At 38.4% G+C, this 25,246-nt stretch overlaps 1 protein-coding gene across 8 annotated transcripts in view; it reads left to right on the top strand.

Moving 5' to 3' along the window:
• Nucleotides 1-24,069, top strand: part of pde4ba (phosphodiesterase 4B, cAMP-specific a) — a 155,576-nt gene extending 131,507 nt beyond the window's left edge. For 6 of the 8 annotated variants that reach the window (XM_067372932.1, XM_067372933.1, XM_067372936.1 and 3 more), the window contains 10 exons: nt 9,328-9,440; nt 17,071-17,164; nt 19,619-19,794; nt 19,886-19,984; nt 20,079-20,243; nt 20,334-20,433; nt 20,520-20,674; nt 20,769-20,891; nt 21,043-21,225; nt 21,322-24,069. In XM_067372932.1, coding sequence (XP_067229033.1) covers nt 9,328-9,440; nt 17,071-17,164; nt 19,619-19,794; nt 19,886-19,984; nt 20,079-20,243; nt 20,334-20,433; nt 20,520-20,674; nt 20,769-20,891; nt 21,043-21,225; nt 21,322-21,678 — 1,565 coding nt within the window. In that variant the 3' untranslated portion in view covers nt 21,679-24,069. Of the gene's footprint in view, nt 1-151; nt 648-9,327; nt 9,441-12,170; nt 12,371-17,070; nt 17,165-19,618; nt 19,795-19,885; nt 19,985-20,078; nt 20,244-20,333; nt 20,434-20,519; nt 20,675-20,768; nt 20,892-21,042; nt 21,226-21,321 lie in introns of those variants that run through there. The other 2 variants (XM_067372938.1, XM_067372939.1) reach the window with 2 other exon arrangements.
• The last annotated feature ends 1,177 nt before the right edge of the window (nt 24,070-25,246 follow it).

Here is a 25,246-nt window from a genome sequence, read left to right as displayed (position 1 = left end):
GTAATTGTTCACTGTAATCTCATATAATTTATTTATGGTTGTCTTTTTCAAATTTTGGTGCATTGCGATTGGTCAAATGATAAGCCTGAACCAATGCCATTTGGTTCACGTTATAAAGGCATCATTTTTGGTGGTTGTTGGTGAGCAAGTGAAAAAAAAAATCATATTTTTGGATGAACTATTCCTTTAACGATCTCTGTTGTCTGCTCCTAGTTTGGAGGTGTAATATACATTTTGCTTTTTTAGAAAACTTTCACAAAGATGTAAGTGACAAGCATGAAAAAATCAACTAATCCTGAAAGGTGCTTTTGGCATTTTAATCTACAGTATTAAGAATCTGTCTTTATATGTGAATATGTAAGATGTGTAGCAATCCATAGCAAGAAAACGCTTAAGTAGTTAAACCTTAAAACTTAAATAGTATCCTTATTTAGCAGTGGTATGATTGGTTGAGATTGTTGTATTATGGGAAAACACAGGTGACTGAGCTGAGATGCTCTAGGCATGTTGATGTCTGACTTGATCGTAAATCTTTCCGTCTTCCTCTCCTGTGCACCTAACATATCCTGTCCATCCTGTTTCCCTGACGATAGAAGGGAAAGAAAACCCAGAATGACGGAACGGAGTGGTGAGCATGATGGCCGCAGGTTTGTTTTATTACTGTGTACAGTGTATACTGTAAAATAGTTTTCGACTTTTAGTTGGTAATGAGTTGTCTCCACCCAATTCCCTTCTGCCATCTTTTATTCCACCCCAATTCATTCATTCATATAGATTTGTTTATTGAACACATATGAAGTTACACGTGGATTGAAATGTTGGGCGAAATCCAAAGGGCATTTTTGCGCCCCCGAAGGACAAATATGCCCATGCAGGATGATACAGCAATGCTCTGTCCTTGTGGGTAGGACATCATTATGATTACTTCCAAATTGATTTCACCCGTTATTTGGCTATGATCCCAAAATCGTTAAAATTCCAGCTGGTATCTATTAAATCTTCTATCCTGAATATCTTCTAGCATTGCACATCATCATATACCACTACCCCATATTCCCTCGGGAATCTCTGTTGGCTGTTTCAGTAATGGTAGGAGTGAAAGAAAAACCAAACCTGACAAAAGTTAGAGCTAATTGGGTCATGTTGGCTTCCTAGCCTATGGTAATGGGGTTGGAATGGGTCAGCGAAGTACTGACAACAGCCCTATTGAGGTCTGTCAATACTCTAGACTTTGGTGGCAGGGTTCAAGCCAGGTGAAAGGACAAAGCCTTCCCTGTGTGTGTATGTTCACTTTAACCACCCAGGACCTCGTGAATACAAGTTTGGATGTTGTGTGGTCGCTTACCCCAGATCCCCTCACTGAACTGACTATTGACTCATGAAATGCTGCTCATCAATTCTGAATGTAACGGAACAAATCTGGAAATTTCCAAATGCCACTGTCAACAGGATGATCTCAATCAGATTCTAGGTGTTTGCATGTAAACTGAAAACATATTTTGCTACATTTGAATAGACACTGAAATGTAAAGTGTTAACATATTGACAGTATATGTCAAACGGATTGTTAACCATTTTACACATAAATTTTAGAAACATACAGGTCTTTAACTGGTGTCAAAGCAAACATTAACATGTTTTTGCTCATTTATTATTAATACAATAAAATCTACAATAATACAATAAACCTGTCAGTTTCTATATATTTAATATTCTGTGAACCTTGAAGAATTGATAAACATTTGTATGTTTGAATTCAGGGTTTACAGTCCACCTTATCTTTAACATAAGAATGGGTGTGGCCATTTATAAATTGAATGTGTCTGTGTTTGTAAATTGAATTTTCGATCGTGTGGATTCCTACTGAAATGACTGGATTTCACCCATGAATATTTGCCTTTAGATCGAAACTTTACGGACATATTCCTATCAATACTAGTGTGATAATATTGATTGCGAAGATGAAATCCAATGTTCAGTCTCCAAATATGGACCTATTGTTGATAAGATGTTGTTTTCTAGCTTTGGCTGCTTTTACATTTGATTTCTTTAGAACTTTTTCGGTCTAATTATGCTTTTCATTGCCTTATTGAGCAAATGTGAGTTTTTCTGCCTAGAGAGACCCGATGCGTGCAGTGGTGAAGGGGCGATTTAGACCATAACTGAACAAATGGGTTCAGAATGAGGAGAAGGGTTTGGATCAAGATTGGGAAAGTGTTTCAGACCGCTGTTGCTTGGCTTGCGTGCCATGCTCTATCCTATAATTTTGCTCTTGGCAGTTATTTTACCCAGTTTAGTTGTTGTTTCTTAAGCATACCCTCCTAAATGAATGCAGAATATTTTCTGTAATAGTTCTAGAGAGGGGGACGGGCAGCTTTGTGATGGAGAAAAAGAACCGTGGTGGCTGTTTTTCAAAAGACGGGCCTTTTAATATGGGCGGATTTGACTTGGTTCCTGTCTCTCTCACAGGCATGCATGGAAATGGGGCCAAGTTTGTTTAACTGCAAACATTTGAATGTTTTAACAATTAAATATTGAAACAAGGAAACTTAATTATGTTTAACATATTCTAACCTTAATGTATTTGTGAAAGAAACTTGGCCTTCAACAACACATTGCTCATCGGCTGTCCTTTGCCATTTTCTCATTTGAAAATATGGCTTCAAAGTCTCATGTTTTGTGTGGTCCAACATGCCCAATTCAACAAGCACCCGTTTCAACTTCAGCGAAGGACTCCCATTCATGTGGTCTGGTCGTCTGACTGCGGTCTTTTCCAGCACTCTTCGTTTATTCAATGTGTCTGTTGTTAAAGTTCTCAAAGCCAAAGCAGTGGCTTCTGCCTCCTAATGGAAAACATTTTATTTGAACCAGTATGGTGCTTCTCAGAAATTGCCATGTTGAGATGAAACCTCAATAAAATGAACTCAGGGAATGTCCCGTGTAGTTGAATGATGCTCCACTGTTGCATTTAGAAATGTGTAACATCTGTTGAGAGAGGTTATTGCATCATACATAAGCACAGTATCATCTTTGTTTACAGTTTCAATTACAGAATTGTCTTTCACATTCAGAATCAAGATTCTTCAGTGCTTCTTTTCCTCACAGCTCAGAAATGAGCCTGCTATATTTGCTTTACCTTGAGTTGTCTGTATGATTCTTGGGAAATTATCACCTTATCAAAACTCATTGGCACTTTCAGCCCTCACAATTCTCACAGATTGCGGCATAGGCTTTTCTTCATAGACACATTCTACTATGTGGTCCACCAATGTGGGTGCATAATGGCCAGAAAGGGGGCGCTCTTGAGCATCTTTCTAAAATGACAATCGAGACACCCTATGTTCTCTTGCACATGACGGACTGTTAGTTATATTATATGTACAAATCCAAAGAAAAGTATTTGTTTTATAATGCTTGACAATTAATATTATTTCTGTCTATCAATAGAAAGATAAGTTATTACAAATATTATTTCATTGCATTTTACTACTAAATTTTTTCTACTTCAAAAGATCATGTTTAATTTAGTGTTATTTGTTGTCTGTTTGTAATTGTTTGTGAATTTTTTATAGCAATTTCTGAATGACAGTTATTTCTATGCCAATTTTTTTCTCGACAAACCATTCTTAAAAAGTATATACGTTTGGAAGAAGATGAATGCTTATTGCATTTCTTTATTTTATAAGTTTTTATTTTTATTTTTATGACTGTCAATAGAGTAAAATAATCACAGTTAGTCTCATAATTTCTGACATAATTTCTCAATTCCAATTAGCTACATAATTTCACATAATTGTTCTTAATCTGAATTACATTTAATTGATCTCATAGTTTTTCCCCCCTTAAATTCAAAGAGTTATCAAGCGTTCTCGGTCCACAGAGAGAAACCCATCTGTTACGCTGTTTCACAATGTCCTTTGGCTATAAACAAGCTTTTCCAGAATTTCCCCAACTCTTCCTTTTCTTTCTCTCTCTCTCTTCTTACACTCAGAACCAGAGGAAGTGCTTTCTTATAGGTCCATTGAGATTTGTTCTGACGTCAGACTTTATGCTTCCTCTTTATTGGAAATGCTATAGTTTATCCTTACACTGCTTGACTAAGTGTTGAGACATTCAGGAGAGTCATAGATCAAAAGAATGAGAGAGTAAGGAAAAATGACACATGTAAGCACATGCTCACAAGCTAATTGTCAATATACGCATCAGGAAGACAGAGAAACAGCTGTGACCACACACACCACATCCACCAACTCTCACACACATACGAGCAGTGCTCAGCCATGACATTAACAGCTTCATCAACTAAAAGACTTGTGATCTGAAGTAACCTCAAATGACACACATGCAAACACATTTTATGGCCACAAAACCCAAATACTCGGTACGCTGATACTTTTTCTCATAACATCACGCCTACGCTTGCTCTTAAATGATGCAGTCAAGTTGTTCACACAAACAAAGATGTGTTGATTGTGACGTGAAATATCAGAATGATAATTTAAACTTTTATGCCTGATGAACACAACTGAAAAATTTTACAATAAGGTCTCATTTGTTAACATTAGTTAATGCATGGACTAACAATGAGCAATATATTTACAACATTTTTTTTGTTATATTGTATTTATTTGTTAATGTTAGTTAAAAACTGTTCATATTCATGTTAGTTCACAGTGCATTACCTAATGTTAACAGATACAATTTTTGATTTTAAAAACTAGTTAGTAAATGCATAAAAACACCCCAATATGTTTGCAGATATTTAGGAAACGTGCTAAGTTCACCTACTTGTTTCTCAGAAAAACAATGCTACAGCCAGACATTCTACTTTGAAATGTGCGTTCCGTGTCGGAATGTCTGTCTTTGTTTTTTGTCTGTGCAAAACCGTGCGCTGCCAGTTTATCCAATATTATTTCGACATCACAGGTTTCCAGTTGGCAGAAAACACAGCGTATTTCAGCCATGGAAACCAGCAAACAAACTGGGTCAGAGAATCGCAGATTCTACCTGACCTAAAAAGCCTCTGCATCCATCTAAAAAACTCTATGAATGACAGCATATTAAAACACAGATAAATCAACTCATCAGCTTACAGTGTGTAAGTCTCCTCAGCTTTCATTGTCAATTACGCTCCCTCTTGTTGCGTGTCCTCAAGCTGGCAACCCGCGTCTTTGAAGGAGGGGGCGGGGCAAACATTATTTTGAATTTGGGCTGCAGTACCTATTTCGACCACTGTCATTCCTACATATAGCCCCTTTAACTAAGATTAATAAATGCTATAGAAGTATTGTTCATTGCTGGTCATGTCAACAAATGGAGCTGACTAATGTTAACACATAAAACCTTATTGTAAAGTGTTACCAAGACAATAGTATTTACACTTAGGAAATTATTACATTACATTACATTACATTATGTTATACATGGTGTCTGCATATTTCTGTTTGTTTGTGTCCATAGAATAAAGCACTTCTCTTGATATGTTATGGCAGCTTGTTAGATGAGATCTGTCCCATTTTGTCTGTTATTGGATGACCTCATGGTATGTGGGCAACTGCAGCATGACCATATGTCAGCATCTTTCCTGGACCGTTGCCCCCTTTTTCCGAATCCGCATAGCCACCGGTGCTTGTGTGTCTGTGTGTTTTCGAGTGTGTCTTAAAGAAAGAGAACTGGAAAAACCCTTCTTACGCACATGTGGTCAAACACCTCACTAGTCCCGTCAAACAGACTTTGCCTCATAATGACGGATATCAGACCCAAGACTTGTATGCACATCACCTTTTCACTGTGGGCATAATACTGAGTAGAAATGAGAAATGAGAGGGAACAGAGATGTGAATTAAATTCAAAGAACACATAAACAGTACACCAAGCCCATACTTTACAAAAACAAATCAAGTTAACTGAACGTTAATTGTTACCTTAATGCAGGGGTTCTCAACTCTGGCCCTCAAGGTCCAATTTCCTGCAGAGCTTTAGCTTCAGTCTTGATCAAACTCACCTGACTGTAGCTTTCTAATAGGACCTGAAGACCTTGATTAGCTTGTTCAGGTGTTTAAGGTTGGAGCCAAACTCTGCAGGAAAGTGGACCTCGAGGGCAAGAGTTGAGAACCCCTGCCTTAATGTTTAAAGGCCGGAACACACCAAGCTGACACCGATGAACTAGTGGCAATGAAAGGAGACTGCGGGGTTGGCTTACATCGGCAGCGTCTGTGTCCAAAGTTGGCCTGACACACCAAACCAACGCTAGACAGCCGACGGCCAAGTAGCAGGTCAGTTCTGTGCCTGCTTGAGATGAAATGCCTTTCCGTACCAGCAGGTGGCAGTATCTGAACAGCCAATTAGAATAATCAGATGGACCGACAAGCTCCGACGGCGATTCAACATTTTGAATCGAGCGAAAAATGGCGACGAGGACCAACATCAGCCGATGATGTGGAACACACTGAGAAAACTTAGTCGGCCGACGAACAAAAACTGCCCGACGGCCGACCATCGGCTTCCTGCCTTAAGATCGTTCACACAAAAATGAAAATTCTGTCATTATTTACTCACCCTAAAGTTGTTCCAAACCTTTAGGAATTTCTTTCTTCTGCTGAACACAAAAGAAGATATATTTTGAAGAATATGGGTAACCAAACAGTTGATGGGTTCTAGGGCTTCCATAGTATGAAAAAAAATACTATGTAAGTTAATGGTATTCTTCAAAATATCTTCTTTTATTTTCAGCAAAAGAAAGAAATTCATAAAGGTTTGGAACAACCTGAGGGGGAGAAATGATGACAGAATTTTCATTTTTGGGTGAACTATCCCTTTAAGTTAAGTAAAAGTGGTGACAAACTTGCTGTAAAATCCATTGGCATTTCATTGAAGATCACAAATTTATTTATAAAAAGTTAAATTTGCAGTTAAAATAGACTACTATGTTGTTATGAAGTATCAAAAAACAACCGCAAAAATTCCTCCATAGTGGAGTATTTTTTTATTTACTATTCTGTCTATCTGTCTATCCGTTGGTCTATCGCTCTATGTATCGTTCTATCTATCTGTCGCTCTATATATTGTACTATCTGCATTATTTGCAGCTGATTTTCATAACATAGTTCAAAAATTGTTGATATTGGCAATTTGTTTAAACTGATCCAAGTATTTCATGTAAATATTCCCTAAAGCTAAAACTGGATATTAAAACTTTGGGCCTTATCAAGGGAGCAGATTGTCATGGAGACTTGTGGGTGGTCTTTTGACATGGGTCAGTAAGCAACCACCTAGCGACCACCCAGAACACCCTAGCAACCAGATACCAATGCACTACAAACCACTTAGAACACCTCAGCAACCGCATACTTTTGGCCAGGCACCCATGTGCAAACCCTAGAATTATGGCAGCGTTTTTTTTCATGGACAGGCACTATTCACATTTTCTTCAGAAATAAAAAAATGTGGTTATACGTAGGCGCTTTCTTTTAGGTATAAAACTGCTCCTTTAAGTTTTGTGAAGATGTAAATCTTGTTAACCAAAATCCACTTTCCAGCTTTTCAACATTGCCTTGGTGTTGTAGTGTGCAGGTACCCCTCCTGCGAGAGAGAGAAATGAATGATCCACACCAAAGAGATTTTTCTCCCGGTGTTCGGAGAGCAAATATGCGTGTGTGGCTTTGAGCGTGTTGAGATTAGAGAGAAGTGCCGTCATTCGACAGGGCCCTGCTAAAGTTCTACTGCTGTGTTGTTCTGCAACTAGGAGACCCACCACAGCAAAGTCAGAGGCACACAAGGGTTCGTCTGTGTCCCAAAGCCACAGGGCACTGATTCACCAAACTCCCCTCTACTGTAAACACATCTATGCTTCAACCAGACCCACACACACAGCTCACGCCTATGCTTCATGCATTTCTGTGGTGTGCAAGGAACGATGCAGGCCCATTTACGTACATCTTGACATTAATTCAAGCAAATGATAAAACGTGATGGTTTATGTAAATGTGCTCTTTGTTGCTTGTTTCTTTTGTAGTTTTTGGGGTTTTCCGTCTTTTGGCATTTTTTTGATATCTCATAATATTTAATTAAAGGGTTTTTTTCTGCAAGGAGATTCAAAATGTTTAATAGACGGCAAAATACTTTAAAAATCAAATTAAAAATTGAGGTATGATTTCCACAGTTTTAAATAAATGAACACAAATACAAATATTTCTCTTTTTTCAATTGTACTGTATATACTAATATAACCACAAACAGCAATATTTACCAAAATACACTTCCATTCAAAACTGTTTTGTTTAATGTTTTTGAAAGACGCCTCTTAAAATAAAAATCCTTGTAAAAATACAGTGTAAAAAAAAAATTACAATTTAAAATAGTTTTTTATGTAATGTATTCCTGTGATGGCATAGGTGAATTTTCAGCATCATTACTCCATTCTTCAATGTCACATGACCCTTCAGAAATCATTCTAATATGCTGCTTTGCTGCTCAAGAAACATTTATTATTATCAATGTTGAAAACAGTTGTCCTGCTTAACATTTCTGTGGAAACAGTGATAAGTTTTTTTTTTTTTATATTATTATTAATCTTTGATATACAGAAAGTTCAAAAGAACTATATACAGCTAATGCCTGTTTACTACTAAAATTTTAATCGCTAATACAATGTCTCTTGGAAACTGGTCTTTAGGAAACTTAATGGCCAAGAAAAGATGTTTCTTAATTTTATATAGCAAAATCACATCAGAATATTTGTGTCGTTTTTACACAAACATGCATTTTTGCTAGATAAAAAGTGTTTTTCACAACAAGGGAATGTGTGTGTTTAAGTACAAGTTTATACAGCGAGCAATGCAAAGTAACCCTCTTTGTTTCCTCTTTATTGACATCAGAGCCAGAAATGATAAAAAGGGGGAGGGGATGAGAGAGAGAGAGAGTGTGAGTGAGAGATGCCAAACAGGGTAGTGAAATGAGGAAGCACAGAGCCAAGAGGCTGTATCATCCCACCATAGCCAACTCTCAGACATGAGTGAGAGTGGCACACAGAGAGAGGGCGACACCGAGAGAGGCAGGGGGGGGTGAGAGGAAGGGGCACGCAGCCAAAGAGGCAGTATCACCTAGCCACAAACACCGGGCCAATGAGAGGGAGCGAGCAGGGGGGGAAATCTCTCACAGCTAGCGCTAAGAAGAACCCACTCTCACTCTCTCATACAGTCCGGGAGTGTGTGTGTTTATGCGTGTGTGCCTGCAAGCCCAGGATGAAGGATCGTCTGGCGGGCTGTGCTCGAGTGGCCGTGCAGCAGGATTTTCACGGTGCCCCCATTTCTGTGTGTCTCTGTCCAGACGAGTCGTACCAGAAGCTGGCTGTGGAGACCATGGAGGAGCTGGACTGGTGTCTGGATCAGCTGGAAACCATCCAGACGTACCGCTCCGTCAGCGACATGGCCTCCAACAAGGTGAGAAGATGCAGCACATCACTTTAAGAGGTCCTCTGGAAGTTGTAGAAACTCTTGCACAGTAAAGAACTTTTTTTTTTTTTTGATAGTTTAAACCCTGTTTTTGCCTTTCTCAATGGCCGCTTTGTTAAATGGGGCTATTGAGAGTCGGTCCTTGTGCCACTTAGCTTGGTTTAAAAATTCAGGGTGATGTTTTCTAGCATTCCACATAACAATTTTGCCTCCGTTTCAGTTTTACTGTGTTTGGATATGCAAAATGTATGCTAGATTTGAAATTATATGGTTTATTATGATCACATTTAGCATTTTACAATGTATTTGAAGTGTTAAGGCTCTTGTAGAGGTCACATCATTTTATTATCCCAGCTGTCTCGCACATTGTCTGTATAAATGTGTTAGCAGTCTTCCTAGCATTAAACAGGTTTTAGCATGCCTTTCATTTCCAACACGTTTTTCCACACCCCTATCTGTTGCTGTGATTTGATTGACAGCTTGCAGGCCATTATATATTAACAATGAGTTAAATGTTAACTTTTTATTAGGAGATTTAGTTTTTTACTTTTTTTTAGACATGAATATGTTGTACAGTATTTTACACTATATTCAAGTTTACTCTATATTCAAAGCATTATGACCAACAATATAATCCAATTTGAACACAAATATTTCCTTATGAATCATTTGCTAATATGACAAGCACAATCTCTGTAAGAGATTCAACCTGTATTGTTTGTCATCTTTTTTTTCTACTTTTAAACATTGTGTGTTGTTTTCAAATCGCTGTCACTGTCATCTCATGTGATATTCTGCATAGCACCACAGTGTGTGTGTGTGTGTGTGTGTGTGTGTGTGTGTGTGTGTGTGTGTGTGTGTGTGTGTGTGTGTGTGTGTGTGTGTGTGTGTGTGTGTGTGTGTGTGTGTGTGTCCTGCAGCTGTGACTCAGGTTTCCTGTCTCCTTCCTAAGCTCTAGTTGGGTCCAGACTACAATAGGAGTGAGTGCTGTATGGCAGGGCAAGGCCGCACTCCCTGTTTGTTTCTCCTTCTGCTGACGTCAAACAGGCATACACTGCAACACAGGGACTTTTACTGCAGACAATAGGGATGAATACACACTTACTCCTGCACACTCTTTTTTAGAGGCTCAGTCATACAGATGTATGTACAGGAAAGGGACGGATTTATGGGATGACCCAGAATTCTTTATCAGTATTTTTGGCCTGTTTTCCAGTAAAAATATCTAAACATCCTTAAAATGTGATCAATTGCAAATTTGCATGTTAATACATGATATTAAGAAGATTTTGATTTGTTTTAAGAATATCTTTCGTTTTATTTTACTTACTCTATTTGCCTTTTTTTTTTTTTTTCACTAAATTTTGTTAGATTTAGTCTTAAACAAGAAAAAAGTTACTAATGGGATAGGAATATAAAGTGTATTCAATTTAAATTAAAAATGTAATAAAATTAATTAAATGTTAAATTTAAAATAACAAAGATGTTCTCTTTAATATTGCACAAAAATTTCCTCAATTCCTCAATTCCTCAATCTAAGTATGTATATATAGTTTTACTGGAAAACGACAAAAATACTGTTTATTTTTTTGCAGTGCGTACAGGTGGACAGATATTTCCACAATATATAGGAAAGAAAAGAGGACATTCACAATGATACAGCCTGTGACTGTATCATGATTGGCTCAAGATCTGCTCATATTCTGGGAGCTTCTATGAGTTTGTGGGAATAACATAAAGATAGCCATCAGAGTTGTTCAGAGAGCACCAGGACGTCTGACCTTTCGCTGCCCTTTTGAACGTCTGTGCCATCTTATGTGCATTATGCTGCTAGTGTTTGTGTGTGCATGTAAAATCTATGCAGTGTCAGTTACATATATATTCAGCTGCAAGCTCTGATTCTAGGAGGGGAAACAGTTTATAATACATGATCATTTCCTTTTTTAGTAGTTAAGTCAAATTATGTCAAATGGTCATTATTTCTTGATTATATTATGTAATTTATTATATCTTTATTACTTAATCCTGCTCAGATGGACATTTTATAGCTTTGTTGTTGCTCGTTACCAGTATATTTTTTTTTTCTCAGACGTTTAATGAACTCATAAACTCATAACTCAAACCTGAACTCATAAAGTTCCTATGGAGAAATTAAAATAGAAAGAATGAGACAGGTGTTTCAATAAGAGTATAGAACTATAAAATGAATGTGAATGGAATTATTTGATGAGAAATATTTGAATTGATATTTAATTTTATTACATTAACTCTTTTGATTTTTTGATTGCAATCTTTTTGAGATCTCACCAGGTGAGAAACATAAGAAATATCTGTGAAACAGGATACTTAAAGGTTTTGATTTCCTCTCTATATTATCTCATTGCTGTCTAGAAGAAGCAATTGAGGCATTAAAGATCTCATTTGTGATTTTCCTTTGGGTGTAGCATAACATTTTAAAACTACCATTTTTGTGATTTGTAAGTCAGTATTTCCCACAGATCTGCATGTTCGTGGCAGTATGTTTTCTCTGATGACTTAAAGAGATCATATCAGTATGCTGCTTCCAGAGCACACTACTATTTACTTTAAAAACTATGTTGCAATGGGGTTAGAGTTCCCTTGAATGTGTGTGCATGTGTGTGTGTGTGTGTCAGAAGGAGGCGGTCCCATGGTAAGAGGGGGAGTGTGTATACAGTGACACACTCACACACTGAAAGATAGTCAGCGTTCACAGCTCAAAATTAGTCAGTAACTCTATTGTGTCTGTCAAATGCCAAACCTTGAGACTCGAGAGATCCAGGGTGATACACACTTATAGCAATCAGGACTTAGAAAACTTTACTCACTTAAAAATGGGAGCTTGCTACTTTGAGAGGAAAGAACATAGAAAGATTGGACAACTTAACGGTTGGAGAAAGGTGAGCCTTTGTTTTATGCTTTTACAAGTTATTAGTGTGCTGTTCACTTTTGTTGGATGTTACTTGGTGGACTTTCCGAGGACATTACTGTTGCTTAAAGTAGCTTTCTGAACTTTTCTGAGATTTATAGATGAAAGGTGGATGCTTGGATTTTTTTTTTTTTTTTTTTTTTCTTTTGTGTGTTGAACAGCTGCATGGGACAGTGTGGATGAAATAGTGTGGACATGTACACAGTGGTCTTTAAGTTGTAACTAAGAGAGGATGTGCTGTACAGTATCAGATCTATAATCTAAGACAGTCGGAGTCCTGTAATATTGAACTAATGCTCTCAAGTCAAGCTACAGTTCCTGCATAATTAGTTTGGTTGTAGACTGAGAGTATCAGTATCAGTTGTATGAGAATTGTTGATAAAATAGTGGTTCATTTTTGCTGTATTTTTCTGATCATCTCAAACCTTAGAAACAATCTCTGTAAATTTTAAAGTGTTGAGTTTCTTTCTAATCTTAAGGGATATAGAGTCCCTATTTGTTGTGTACATATACAGTAATTGAGAGTAAATTAGCTAAACGTGTTTTTTAACCTGTAATTTAATAACTAATTTATTCATTTACACAGGCCATATGCTGATTTTACACATACATGCAAACATGAACATTTTGAGAAATTTAGAGGAAGTGAAACGTTGGGCTTGTATCCTCAGGCAGTGTTGGTTAGCACAGAAAGAGTCGCTGTTTCTTCAGAAGCTGTTATGTCATTATTGAGTATATTGTTCTAATATACCAGAGAACTCGTTTGTCGTCTTAATGTGCGTCACAGTCTTTCAAAGTCTTCTTCCAGCCATGATCATATATCAAAGGCTGTTAAGAATTTGCCGATTTTGCAATTATGTGCTTCTCAAATGACATCATTCAGTGCAACAAAACTCCCACAATTTCTGACCAAGAAACATATTGGGGTTTTCCCCACTAGATGATGTACAGGACACAAGACATTTAGAAAGCTGAAATTAAAAAAAAAAAACATTAAGTGTATATGGTGTCATTTACATATTAGTTTGAGTTTAGAGAAAGAAATGGAAAGAAAAAACAAATCTCGATTGACATAGGACAACTGAAATGTGAAATGTATTTTGATGATTGATTGACTCGCCTGTCCTACATCAAACACATTGATATACTTGACAAGGTCATGATTAGAGTACGAATTGATTGAACATGCCGCCGGCGAACAGTGTGAGGTGACCAAATAAATCTATCTCGCTTAACATCTATGGGTTTATACTGCCCACTAGTGGAGAAAATGAAATAGCATCCAATTGCTAAATATCATATGCACAAAGTAAATCTTACCAGTTACACAGAAATTATTATGATAATATTTGCTGCTGATGGGTAGTTGACAGGAAATAAATTTGGTAATTAGCTTTTATAAGTTAATGTTAACTGAGATACTGAAGAGAATGTTAAGAAAATATTTGTATGATAAAATCACCTTGTAGGATCATTTGAATTAACTAGTGATGGCAAAAAATATAAATATACATGCATATAAATTTTAATTTTAGTCTTGATGTTCATTATGTTTCAGCTACAAGTGTGTTTTTGTTTTTTTGCCTCTAAATGCATTGCACGGAATTCTAGCTGATGGAATCGGTTAGCTTTAATCAAGTTTTTGAATGGTCTTTCTCTACTGAATGAAGGTTTTTGAGAATTAAATTCCCTTCATTCACCCTTTACTCCTCTCAGAGCAGAAGTCGGTGCACATCCGCCCCCCTACATCCATGTTTCTCACAGGGCTTAGAAAGAGCCACTCACATGGATTTATTGATAAGGATGATAAGAAGAAATGTGAGCCGCAGAAGGCACGGTCTTTGATATGTCAGAGTTGTTTACAGCTCTGACTAGACATCTCGCGCACTGCTGAGGAACCCCCACTGCAGCATAATGCAGAGATTCTCCTCTATTTTCCATCTTTCTCTTCCCCCTCCTCTCTTTCCCTTTCTCCCTCCCACTCGCTTTTTCTCATGAAGGCGCATAAACACAGACACACACATTTCACATGGATAATCCGAAATCATTGCATGAAACCTTTTAGCTCCTTAAATGTCTGACACAGTCTCTGCTGCAAATAAATAATAAAACATATATATTTTTCAAAGTCGTATAAAGCAAAGAAAATACTGTTTCAGCTGTCTAATTTAATGTGTTATTTGCTGTTTCTGTGTAATTATTAGTGAAACTTGCTAACAATTTCTGAGTGAAAATGTGTAATTGGGCTACTTTCTGTAGGTTGAGAAATGCGCCATTTTATCCGTCATAGGCAAGTGTGATGGAAAGACTTGGTCTGGTCTGCTGGTTTTAGTGGTTTTGGCCACTTTTAAGATTGTCCATTTGGGAAACCAATGGGCTGACCAGCTAAATCATCTGAATACCATCCTAATCCAGCAAATTTTTTTTTATCATATTCACCCAGGGTTTTCCCTGTTGATGGACTTTGCCCGTTTTGCTATCAAGGATGGCTCATCGATTTTGTCCGTCTGCCCTCCTCCCCTTTCTAATGATTCGGGGGTTGATTTGGCAGATGTTATTGAGACGCAGTGGTGTCCTCGTGATTCCTGGGCAGCCATCTTTGTAAGCTAGGGAGGGAGGGAGGGAGGGAGGGAGGGAGGGAAGCCTCAGCGGCAGCCCATGTCACATGATACTGTTGCCATGGCGTTGGGATGTTGGTGTAATTGGTGTTCGAATGTAGACGGGGAGGCAGAGAGAGAGAGAGAGAGTCATGGGGGGGTGTTGATGTCACCGAAAAAAGACAAAGAGAGGCAATTATCCAAGTCTCCTCTCCCACAATACTTTACAGTAAAAATAGCACGGGGCTTGTGCATTATGGGAATGCAATAAATAAGAGTGACTGAGTCTGAAAGAAGACCCAGACTCATCTAAAGCTCCCATCTTCCCTGCATTGCCTTTGCAGTACTAAATGTTGTACTCGATTAGGAATCCCTTTGAAGACAAAAGTCAATGAATTGTTAGCAAAAAGCCAAGGGCGTCCTTAAACCTCCCGCTCTTTCTGTCCTTCTTTACGAGTCTTATGTGATTTCCCCGCAGAACAAAGCGGGACTCCCCCCCTTCTCTGCCATCTCTATGTCAAATCATATGTGCCTATGGAGCGTGTTGCTGGGGCTGACAGACTCGAGACCGGGGGAGAGATGCGAGAGGGAGGGGGCGAAAGAGAAAGACAGAGCGCGATGATGAAAGAGCGTGAGCGTACTGCTGCAGCAGAGCGGCACTAATCCAGCAGAGGAAGACCCCCCTCCAGCCAGATGAGCATCCCAGCGCTTTTTTCCCTCATCCCTCCCTCCCTCTGCTTCACTGCTCCTTCATCTCCTCCATAATTCATTGGCACTTTCAGACCCTCTGCTTCGCTTCCAGCTCCGGCCGTCGCTCTCTGGATCATCCTCCAGCTCAGAACGGGTGTTCCCATCCGCTGTTGGCCCCCGCTCGTATCCGCAGCCATGGAGAGTCAATGCTGGAGCGATTCAGCTGAGAGCTGCCATGAAGATGGCTCGTATCTGCTCCACAGCTACTAATCCATACCAAGCAGAGTAGGAGAGGAGAGAAGAGGGGATTTTTCGTTTTTCCCAACCAGAAGAATCCCTTTCGTCTGCCTCTCTCTGGCTCTTTTCCTTTGTGGTATAGGAGTGCGCTGTTGTGGATTTCGGGAGATTAAATAGGATCCAAAATGCCTGAGGCCAATTACCTTCTCTCTGTATCCTGGGGTTACATTAAGGTGTGTATGGTGGCTACTGAGCGGTTTTTTTGGTTTGCTAATGGAGGTTGGTTTTGGTTTGGTGTTTGTTGGTGGTCTATGGAGACACTGAGGAGGAAAACCTACAGCAAGTCTCGCTGTGTGGCATCCTGTGCTGGAATGTCTAGATCCGAGCTCTATTTTCAGCTCTTCTTTTCACGTGAATCCTTTGTATTTTGGCCGATATGTTGATTTGGATGTCAAAAAGCACAGTTATATAGATAGTTTTTGTGATTTATCCATTTGTACTGATGAAGCTTTCAAAAATCGGAGATGTGGCGCAGGATATGGCTGCCGTTTTTTGACTTATTTAATTATATATGCATTTGTTTATTTATTTATTTCCAACATTGCGTCTTTTTGGAACCACATCATTGTTTTTGGTACATAAATGTGAAAAAATGCTAAAGAAAAAAATTGCTTTAAACTTTGACAAACAGTTTGAAAATTGCCATTTACAAATGAAATCTCAAACAGTGTCTATCTTGTCTCTTATACCGCATTTAAATTCTTTTGTCTTCATGCATTTGTTACATTTGTTACGTTTGCATTTTTTATGCTTGGTTTTAGCTATTAGAGATTTATTTTTAAAAATAAGAGAAATTAAGGCACTTCATAAATCTTTTTAAAAGAAGATATTAATATTTCAATATATTTAATACAATATTTATATTATTTATATAAATTTTTTAATATATATGTTATTTATTTGGTAAGATTTAATACTGTGTAGCCCATAACACATTGCGGTATTGTATGTAAATGCGTATCCATATAAAGAAATGTTAAATATTAAATTTTTCAGGACTTTGTGGAAAGGAAGCCCTGCTGAAATCTCAATGTAGAACCTTTTAAGGTTTTTTCGACTAATGATTGTCCTTCTCTATCTTTTCCAGTTCAAGAGAATGTTGAACAGGGAGCTGACGCACCTCTCTGAGATGAGCAGATCTGGAAATCAGGTGTCGGAGTTCATCTCTAACACCTTCTTAGGTAATCAAACACATATTCACTCTTACAATATAACACCCGCAGTCAGCGCTAAACATTGGCTATATTCTTTATACGCCATTGTGGATTGAATTTGGGCTGCGTCATTTCCAGACCTGAACTGCAGTTTAGACTCACTGAAAGATGGTGAAGAAAACAGCAAAGCTAAAAACTATGAAAAAGTGAGAGGTTTGATTAGTGAATTATTTGAAAACTATATTACATGAAAAGATCAGACAGCACAAAGGCTCATTTTGTTTGTGGAATGCCATGAGATGGCATCAGACTTTAGTTTCTGCATGAGGAGAGAGATCCCCAATGCAGCAGTTGGAAAAGAGGTAGGGGAGGGTGGAAAAGAGAGCAGAATTAGACAGAGGGGGATGGGATCCTGCTGTAAAGCAATGCTGACGGTGGAACCCCCAGCACGGAACATCCAGGCAAGAGAACCTGTGACTCATCCAGCTCCTGTGTTCTCACTGAGATGGCATCACATAGCCCGTCTAAACACACGAAGACACGCACATATTCGTTCATCACTCAAGATCTTGACTCTTTTGAGATCCCGTTTCATTACAAAAATAATTTCTTAATCAGTATTTTTGTCTTTTTTACTAGTGAACTTTATAAACATTTTTAGAACTTAAAGAAAACTTTACTTAAAACTACATTTTAAAAAATATTATAAAGTATAACACATTAGCATTTATTATAATTACAAATAAATTATACTCATTTATTTATTTGCATATGTAAATAGTTTTTCTGTTTACATATAAATGTAGCCAAATGTATTGATTTTTATGTATAAAACAAAATCTGTTATGATGAGGAAAAGGATGTTTAGATATTTTTACTGATTAAAAAAGTCAAAAATATTGCTAAAGAAAATACATTTTTGCAGTGTAAAATTTAAAATTTGATTATGAAATGTCTGCAAAACATATTGGTGTACAACTTTATGGCCAGATTATATGTGGCCACTATATAAAAGTGTTTTTATATTCCAAGGATTAAATGTAAGCTGTGAAACATCTGTGAACTGTCACATGTGACTGCTCTCTTTATGCCTCTGCAATTTCGCTCTCTGCATCAAAACGTGTGAGTTTAGCAGAGATAGTGAGATTACATCTGACCCAAACACACTGACTCTTTGCTTTTTACTTTCTCTTTTTCGCGAAGCTTGTATCTGTGCACACATGTGGCTACCCTCTGTTTTTATATATATATATGAGAAGGAGACATGAAAAGAGGGACACTGAGGGGTGAGAGGAAAAAAGAGCTCTGATAGATGTTTGTGAGAAAACAAGCAAATTGGCTATAATGAGCACTGTGAATGCTCTGCAAGATCAGATTGGAGGCATTTTCTCTTGATCAGGCATCTTTACCACAAGAGAAGGAGAGAAAAACAGATAGAGGCTTTCAAGATGAAAGAGAAACTAGTACTTCCTTATCTCCATCCTTTTCCGTTCCGTCATTGTAATAGGACGCCTCGCATTTCTTCACTCAGGATATAAGCCCATCTGTATGACTGCGGTGCTGAGTACAGCACGGGTTCATGTTTAACAGACATATGAGTGAAGAGGATAATGACTGTAATGAATTAACCAACCCTCATATTTCACCTCCTCTCATTTCCCATCAAGTCAGCGGTTATAACTAGGTGTTATCACAGTCTTTCAGATCTTGACGAAATGAGAGAACAGCGTTATCTGCTATAACCGAGAAAATGGAAATAATAATACTGTCCACTCAGGGCCTGTGGCTCCTTAGGAAGGATTTGGATTAGTAATTTCCACATGAGAAAATCCCCAAAATGAAGGTTTATGGCATTATCAACAGCATTTTTGCCCTCGAGATACACCCTTCCTGTGCTGCCATTGTTTGTCAATTGATATCTCCTGAGGCTTGACCTTTGGAGATGCCATTTGAAGCAGACACAGGCTCCCCTGCAGTTTGTTGACAGGTCTGTCACAGTGAAAATGGAGAGTGGAACTGGAGGAGAAGGAAAGGAGGGGCAAGCCCTGCTTGAATAGCTCAGTGGCAAAGTCAGTCTGAATTGGGTATCTGTTCTGCCTTTCGAGGGCAGCGAATCCTGAGAAGCACACGCTCGGAGTGCAGATGTGAGCTATTCAGCTGTGCCGCCGCACCTGGGCCAAAGGCGTCTGCTTGCGTCACTCAGAGAAACATGATACATGGCCACCGGTTTTCCAACAATGGGCTTTTGTGCAGACACGTATGTGTCTCGTCTGTTTGAAAACTACAATGAAGAGTTTGAGTAATCTGGAATGCGATCTGCCAACATCTGACTCTGACTTGTGCAGATTTAGGGACTATCTTGATTTCATGGTGACAAGTTAGAAATGGATATTTTCTATGGAAATTTGTGTTTAAGGTTAATAACCACCAGGAAAACATCCAAAATTGTTCTAATCGTTTGGTTCTCGCTGTTTCTTACAGACAAACAGAATGATGTGGAGATTCCCTCGCCTACACCAAAAGCCCGCGAGAAGAAGAAAAAACAGCAGCTGATGACTCAGATCAGTGGCGTGAAGAAAGTGTCCCACGGGCCCATCCTCAACTGCGGCATCGCTCGCTTCGGCGTCAAAACCGACAAAGAGGATTTACTGTCAAAGGTAGGGAGAGCGAAGACTAATACCTGCTCTTTAGTTTGTTAGATTGTAAAAATTCCTGTTGATCTCATTCCCTTGCCTCTTCCCTTTCCAGGAATTAGATGACCTGAACAAATGGGGCCTGAACATCTTTACCGTTTCAGAGTATTCAAACAACCGGCCGCTAACTTGCATTATGTATGCCATCTTCCAGGTCAGTTCTTCCTTCAGCCTAAGACTTACCACATTTTGCAACAAAAAAGTAATAATTTCCAGAATTGTAATAATATTGCTTCTTTCTGTAACAGGAACGAGACTTGCTCAAGACGTTCAAGATCCCAGCAGATACTTTTGTGACGTACATGATGACCCTTGAGGATCACTACCACCAAGATGTGGCCTATCATAACAGCCTTCACGCTGCTGATGTGGCCCAGTCAACTCACATTCTGCTGTCCACACCTGCTCTAGATGTAAGAATGCTTTTTCTTTAGGCAAAATTTTAATATTTTTTTCCTCAAAGGATTTTGTGTATCTCACCATTTTCAATCTGTCCTAAATAGGCTGTCTTCACTGATCTTGAGATCCTGGCAGCCATTTTTGCAGCAGCCATCCATGATGTGGACCACCCTGGTGTTTCAAACCAGTTCCTCATCAATACAAGTGAGTGTTCTTGATTCCCATCCTACCTCCAGCATAAAGTTCATGGAGACACATGGATTAAACAAGTATTTGCTCATTTCTTACAGACTCCGAGTTAGCGCTCATGTATAACGATGAGTCGGTTTTGGAGAACCACCACTTAGCCGTGGGCTTTAAACTTCTACAGGAGGACAACTGTGACATCTTCCAAAACCTCAATAAGAAACAGAGGCAGTCACTCCGAAAGATGGTCATTGACATGGTGAGGTTCTTCCTTCCTTCCAGGCCATCTGCTTTCATTTACACTGCAATGATTGATATGCTAACACATATTTCTCAATGTTTCCTCCTAACAGGTACTGGCCACGGACATGTCTAAGCACATGAGCTTACTGGCCGATCTGAAGACCATGGTAGAGACGAAGAAAGTGACAAGCTCAGGAGTTTTACTTCTGGATAACTACACAGACAGGATACAGGTACAGGTCTTCCTGTTCTCCATCCCCTCTTAATGAAACTAATGTTCAAATTAGGAAATCCAATGATTTCATGATCTCCAGCTAAGATGATTTAGATAAATTAGAGGAACATGATGAATTACAATTGACTGAAATTGTGATGTTACTTCAGGTTTTGCGGAACATGGTTCACTGCGCCGATCTGAGCAATCCCACCAAGTCTCTAGAGCTGTACCGCCAGTGGACTGACCGCATCATGGATGAGTTCTTTCACCAGGGCGATCGAGAGAGGGAGCGTGGCATGGAGATCAGCCCCATGTGTGACAAACACACCGCCTCTGTGGAGAAATCACAGGTTAGTTGCTATCTGAAATGTAGCGGTCTGATGGAGGATAGCCTAGAATACCTTACATAGTACCCTACGACATCTAAGAGTTTTTTCTCTCTTCAGGTGGGTTTCATTGACTATATCGTCCACCCCCTGTGGGAAACCTGGGCCGACTTGGTCCATCCGGATGCCCAGGATATCCTGGACACACTGGAGGATAACCGAAACTGGTACCAGAGCATGATCCCCCTGAGCCCTTCCCCGCCCTTCTACCAGCCCGACAAAGAAGGGCCTGACAAGTTCCAGTTCGAGATCACTCTAGAGGAGGAGGACTCAGAAGGCACGGAAAAAGATGAAAAAGACGAACACAGCCAGGGAGACGAGGAAGAGGAGGTGGAAGAAGATGACAGAGGGGAAGAAATGGAATCCACTACACACATCCAGATAGTTACCGAAGACGCCTCACCGGTCGACACATAGGACTCAGCGTCTCTTGATAGGCGGTATCTGTTTTTTCCCATGCGAGAGGAGCAATCTTGCAGTTGATGCTTTTAAAAAGCCCACATGGGATGCTTTTTTAAGCCCCCGTGGGAGGAGGATGTCTTGCCCTCCTTGCACTTACGTTTGGAGACAGTTTGTAGGAGCTCTCAGGAAATAAATGCTGCAGACATTTTGGACCTGAACGATTGACAGGCGACTTTGATAAACATGAAGGATTGGGGCCAACGTGGACAGTTTGTTTGTTTGTTTACCAGGCGGTGTGGAGTAGACACTACTGAGAGGATTTCTCTTTTTTTTGTACCAACACAAACTTTTTGTAAAGCTATGGGTGTGTGATGAGGTCAAACACAAACTACTGAAGAACAAGTATTTGTAAAGAGAGAAACTGTTTACTTTTCTGTACCATTTGTCTAAAGACTGTGTGCCTTTTTACTATTGTCTTTTTAATAGTCTTTTATTTATTGAACACATTTTAGTATAACTGTATGTTGAAATGTTTTCGTTTTGTAAAGCAAACCAGACCGAACATGCAGAATTGTTTTATATCTACGCTGGAAAGAGAACTTAGTGTCTTCCTTTGTTTGGCAATATAACTTAATAATCCAAACATCTGACAAATGATCAGAAAACTAAGAAATTATGAAAGAGGCACTTTCTGTTTGTTCTATCTACATTTGTGTCAGACTTCTTAACTATGAGCACAAACTGTTTATTTGGAACCATACATCATCCCATCCACATTAGAGTGAGAAATGTTAGGCAAATGCATTATTGCACAAAAAAACTTTAAATGCCCTTATAAGCATGAAGACCCCATTTACTTAACAAAATACAAGCCCCCCAAAAACATTGAATCACAAGGGGTCTCATAATGTACTAAAATCACAGGGAAGCCAAAGCTATATTCACTTTATTCACATTGATTTGCTTTCAATTCATCATAATTGTCTTCCTTACGGCATCCATTTTCCACCCTTCCCGTCATACCTCAGAAACGGAATAAAAGCAGTCTAAACTAGCTTTTGTAGCTTTTTTACACACTTTGATAAAGAGCTTTTCCTCATTTGTCTTCTAAACAAAACATCTGATTGGCTTACTTTAAAGATGGATAAAAAAATTTAAAAAAATGTACGTAAACTGATTTCCTTTCCCATCTCGTTGAACACCAAGATATAAAATTCTTTTGTCAAATTTCAACATGCCAGTTTAGTAATGAATATATTGACATTAGCATTGTCGTCTCATACATTTTGTCACTGTTAATGTCTAAGTTTGTGTGTAGTTCATGCTTTGAGGTACTTTAACTACCTTATGCTCAAAGTCTCAACAGTGGAAACAGTTAATGGCCAAAGTAGCATGCAAAAGTATGTTTGTGCGCACATATGTACGTGTCTACACATTACTGTGTTTGTGTGTGTGAGAGAGCGTCCGTGGGGTCGCTCCATCACCAGCCCCTGCTTTTCACAACTCCTTCCATTCACTTTGTTTATATATGCGCTCAGATCGGTCCTCTACTGTTTATAACAGTGTATTTATTACCGTTACTGTACATAATAATGAATAATGTTTCTTTGTAAATGGGTTAATTTATATGCACTTGCATTACCGAAAATTGGTGGTGTTTCTTGTGTAGTGGGCTCTTGGACTGAGTCTGTTTTATTTAGTAATATTGTTTATGTTTTAATATAAATAAATATATATTATATATACTATGTATGAATATATTGCACAATTTTCAACTGCCCAGAACAGTAGCCTATGAGACACGCGACCCATTGGTAAAGGGGAGAGTCTGTAGATAAGACATAAATACATACTGTAGACATCTGTCAGATATTAGAAGCTTTGTGTATCACTGTTTGGTGTAACATCGATAAATCAAGTATCTCATGAGATTCTCCACAGAACGTGGCCCTCAAATATATATACAACATTTTGAATGGAGATTGCTAAGAATGGCTCAGAAATGGCCTGTAAATGCACATTTACAGGGAAGGAATTGGTCACCAACATCACAATCTCTGAATCACAATGTGAAATCGATATAATTACGAAAATGTGATGATCTGTAATTATTTGTGCTAATGTGAACTATTTTTCTGACCTTGTTAGCAGTTTTGAAATTCAAATTGTCAGTAAAACTTTGTTAATCTATGTTTGAGATCTTTTGGTCCGATTTGGGTCCAAAAGGATTCAACAGAATTAGTGCTATCTGCATGAGGGATGAGTTTTTATCGTCTGGTTATCCCACACTGTTGCAGGTGAATATTCAATGTTTCACACAATGTATGGTAATAATATTGTATATTGTGTTCAATAAAATCTGAAGCTACTTTTCTATGAAGTGATTAAAGACAAAGCATGAATATACTCCTTGTGTAAATGTCTTCTTTTGTTACATGAACTTTAGTTTTTGTCAGAATCATTCAAAATCGTCTAATTAGTTTTGAATTCGTACAATTGATAGTCTATAATACAGTACAAAATATCACAATAAAATTAAGTATAAAATTAAAATATTAATTTATTTCTGTTTCTACTCTTTTTTTCTTAACAAATTAATACATTATATGCTTTGGTGAGCATATAAGACTTCTTTTAAACATTTTAAAAATATAAATATAAACCTTGATCTTATATGTGGCCATATAATTTACATTTGAACACTTTGTGTGGTTGTCTTGTTTTAAGCTGAATCCACTGTGACAGCTCACATTGCATCCAGAGAATATCAATCCTGCTCTGTTCCTCGAGCTAAGTCAGCCCTCAAATGACACAGTCCTCATGAGTAAAAACAGTGTGTGTGTGTGTGTGTGAATCATTCCGAGGCCTTTTGCCCAGAATCCCAAGAATTTATGTAAGACAAGAAGGGAGTTACAGCGAGGGGTTAGATGAATATGGGCCATTTCAGGCCGTTATCCTTGTTAAATATTCAGCTAATTATTTGAAATGAATTGCTAGTACAGCTGAAAGTTTCCATCTATTTGTTTAATAATCATGTCATGTTTTTTAATGTAATTATTGAAAAGTCTTGGTGCAGCACAACAGAAAAAAACAATAAGCAAAAGTAAATTTTAAAGGCATGATAAAAACTGTTTGAAGTTCAAGAAACACTGGCCTTGTGCATGTATTCTACTATGTTTTCAATGAATCCCAATAGGGATATTATGTAGGAGAATTTATAAGAGAACCATGCCTGACATAAAATAACCAAGTAAGGCCATCCATTCCTTTCTCACATTCAAGCACCTTGCAGTAATGCAAGTAATCAACAAATGTAATGTTGATTACTGTCTGATACTGATAAATTCAAGAGGTGTATATGCTGCATGTCATCCAAGGCGATGCATAAGTAAGGGTTTGGAAACATCATGCAGAGTACTCAAAGAACCCCCTGAGAGTGTGTTAGCCTTGTAAATGAAGGCTGTAAATCTGCCCCACGATGGCTAGCTAGGGCTATTTTTAACCTCCAACCAATTAGGAGAAGAGACTGGTGACACTCTTTCTCCTTGTGAGTGTCAAGAAGTCTAGCTCAGCCTGCTCACTG

The sequence above is a fragment of the Chanodichthys erythropterus genome, chromosome 21, assembly GCF_024489055.1.
Source record: "Chanodichthys erythropterus isolate Z2021 chromosome 21, ASM2448905v1, whole genome shotgun sequence".
Taxonomy (NCBI): domain Eukaryota; kingdom Metazoa; phylum Chordata; class Actinopteri; order Cypriniformes; family Xenocyprididae; genus Chanodichthys; species Chanodichthys erythropterus.
This window is presented reverse-complemented; position numbering and strand designations above follow the sequence as displayed.